This window comes from Pelophylax lessonae, assembly GCF_965119305.1.
Source record: "Pelophylax lessonae genome assembly, chromosome: 11".
NCBI lineage: Eukaryota > Metazoa > Chordata > Amphibia > Anura > Ranidae > Pelophylax > Pelophylax lessonae.
In genome coordinates, this window is record NC_138778.1 from 133,385,668 (window position 1) to 133,387,444 (window position 1,777).

The 1,777-nt window shown below is 55.8% G+C and overlaps 1 protein-coding gene across 1 annotated transcript; it reads right to left on the reverse strand.

The window, feature by feature from the left end:
* Nucleotides 1–485: 485 nt before the first annotated feature.
* On the reverse strand, nt 486–1,409 carry AVEN (apoptosis and caspase activation inhibitor). The gene has a single exon (XM_082272643.1). The coding sequence runs from the start codon at nt 1,356–1,358 to the stop codon at nt 522–524; it is 837 nt and encodes a 278-aa protein (XP_082128769.1). The 5' UTR covers nt 1,359–1,409; the 3' UTR covers nt 486–521.
* Nucleotides 1,410–1,777: the final 368 nt, after the last annotated feature.

The window sequence follows — 1,777 nt, forward strand, 5'->3', positions numbered from 1 at the left end:
CACTTTACGGTAAGTACTCTGGAACTTATTCTGCTTTAAGGGGTTTATAAAGTTGCATGCTTTATTGTTTTTTTTTTTTTTTGCACTGACATCATTTGAGCAGATTTCTTTAAAGCCAGCCAATGTTTAGATGAAGGTCAGGACAGAGGTATGTTGGTAGGCAGTCAGACCACTATGGACTAGAAGTCCCATCTCTGCACTATTGTCCTCAGGTAACCATGGCGTCCAGCGCCTCAGTAGTGACAGCTGTGGCCCTGTGGTGAGGGACCTCCGAGGGGTCAGACTGTGGAAGGTAAGGTATTGTAGACGGATATACAAAGCCTCATGCTTTTTCTTTTTGTTGGCACCACCATGATTATGACACAGACTATGCAGGAACACTCTGGAGGAAGTCCTCTTGTTTCTTGATTGAAGGCCAGTCAATGTGTAGATGAAGGTCAGGACAGCCATGTGTTGGTAGATTGAGAGTCCTACTTCCAGGGTGACACAGACTAGAAGTCCCATGTGTGGTGTTGTCCTCCTCAGGCAATCATGGCGTCCAGCCAGTCCTCCAGATCCTCAGCAGTGACGCCCTTGGCCTCCTCCTCCTCCGCAGTCAGGCACACGTCATCTGTCATGGTGGGGGTTTGGGGTTCCTCAGGGTCCTGGACAGGGGACTCAGCCTTTCCCTCTATGACAGGGGCCTCCAGACTCAGCAGGAAGTCCAGATCCTGGTCAAGGGTCTGGTGGGGAGGTGTGGCCCCTGAGGGGGGAGGCTGAGAGGAAGGTGTGGCCCCTGTGAGGTGAGTGACCCCTGTGGGGGGAATAGGCTGAGTGACCCCTGTGGGAGGTATGAGGTGAGGCAGTTCCTGGGGCAGGCCCTCCTGTACGAGGTTCTCCTCTATATTGAGGGTGAGGTATAGGGGCAGTGTATGCAGAGCTGTGAGGAGAGCCGTATAGTCCGCACACCCCGGGGCCTCTCCTGTCCCGCTCCCCCATTCCTTCTCCTCAGAGAGGCGGAACTGAGTGTACGAGTCCCCGGCGGAGCTCAGCAATACGGAGTACTCCTCCCCCCTCTTCACTACCTCACCCCCCGACACCGCCTGCTCCTTCTCCGCCGCCTCATAGCGCTCCCAGTTACTGAGGATTTTCCTCCTAGAGAATCCACTACTCCGCTCCTCACTCACTTCCGGTGTGTCCCCGCCATCCTCTGCATCCTGCTTCCCGCTCTCCGGGGTTCCGGTGTGCTCCCGGGCCGGTGGTCCCCTGTGTCCTCCTCTGTACACATGTTCCCGGTCACCGCCTGAGCCACGGCCCCGGTACGGCCTACGACCGCCGCCACCACCCCCTCTCCGGTGTCTGCTGCGGCCACGTTCCATCTGCTCAGGATGGATCGGTGCAACCAAGAAACTCTTCCCCGCCCTCACACTCCTCCACACACATTCTGCGTTCAGCCATTGGCGAGGCAGACTGGGCCCCTCCCACATCGGGCAGTGCCCCGCTCTGTAGGCGTGTATGATGCCCTCTATATATAAGCCCCTCTGAAGCTTTCTGACAGAAGTGCTTCTGTGTGTAGTGAGGGGATATCTGAGGAGAGGATGAGAAAGGCACAGCAATGCCGTCCCTGACATCAGCAACTATTATATTTATTTTCAGGGATTTTCTTTTTCTCAGAGAATAGGTGCTGGAACTCCCTACCTTGTCTCCACCCCTCACCCACCTCCGAGCACTGTCCCTTGGTTCTACCCCCCACCCACCTCTGAGCACTGTCCCTTGGTTCCACCAACCTCCGAGCACT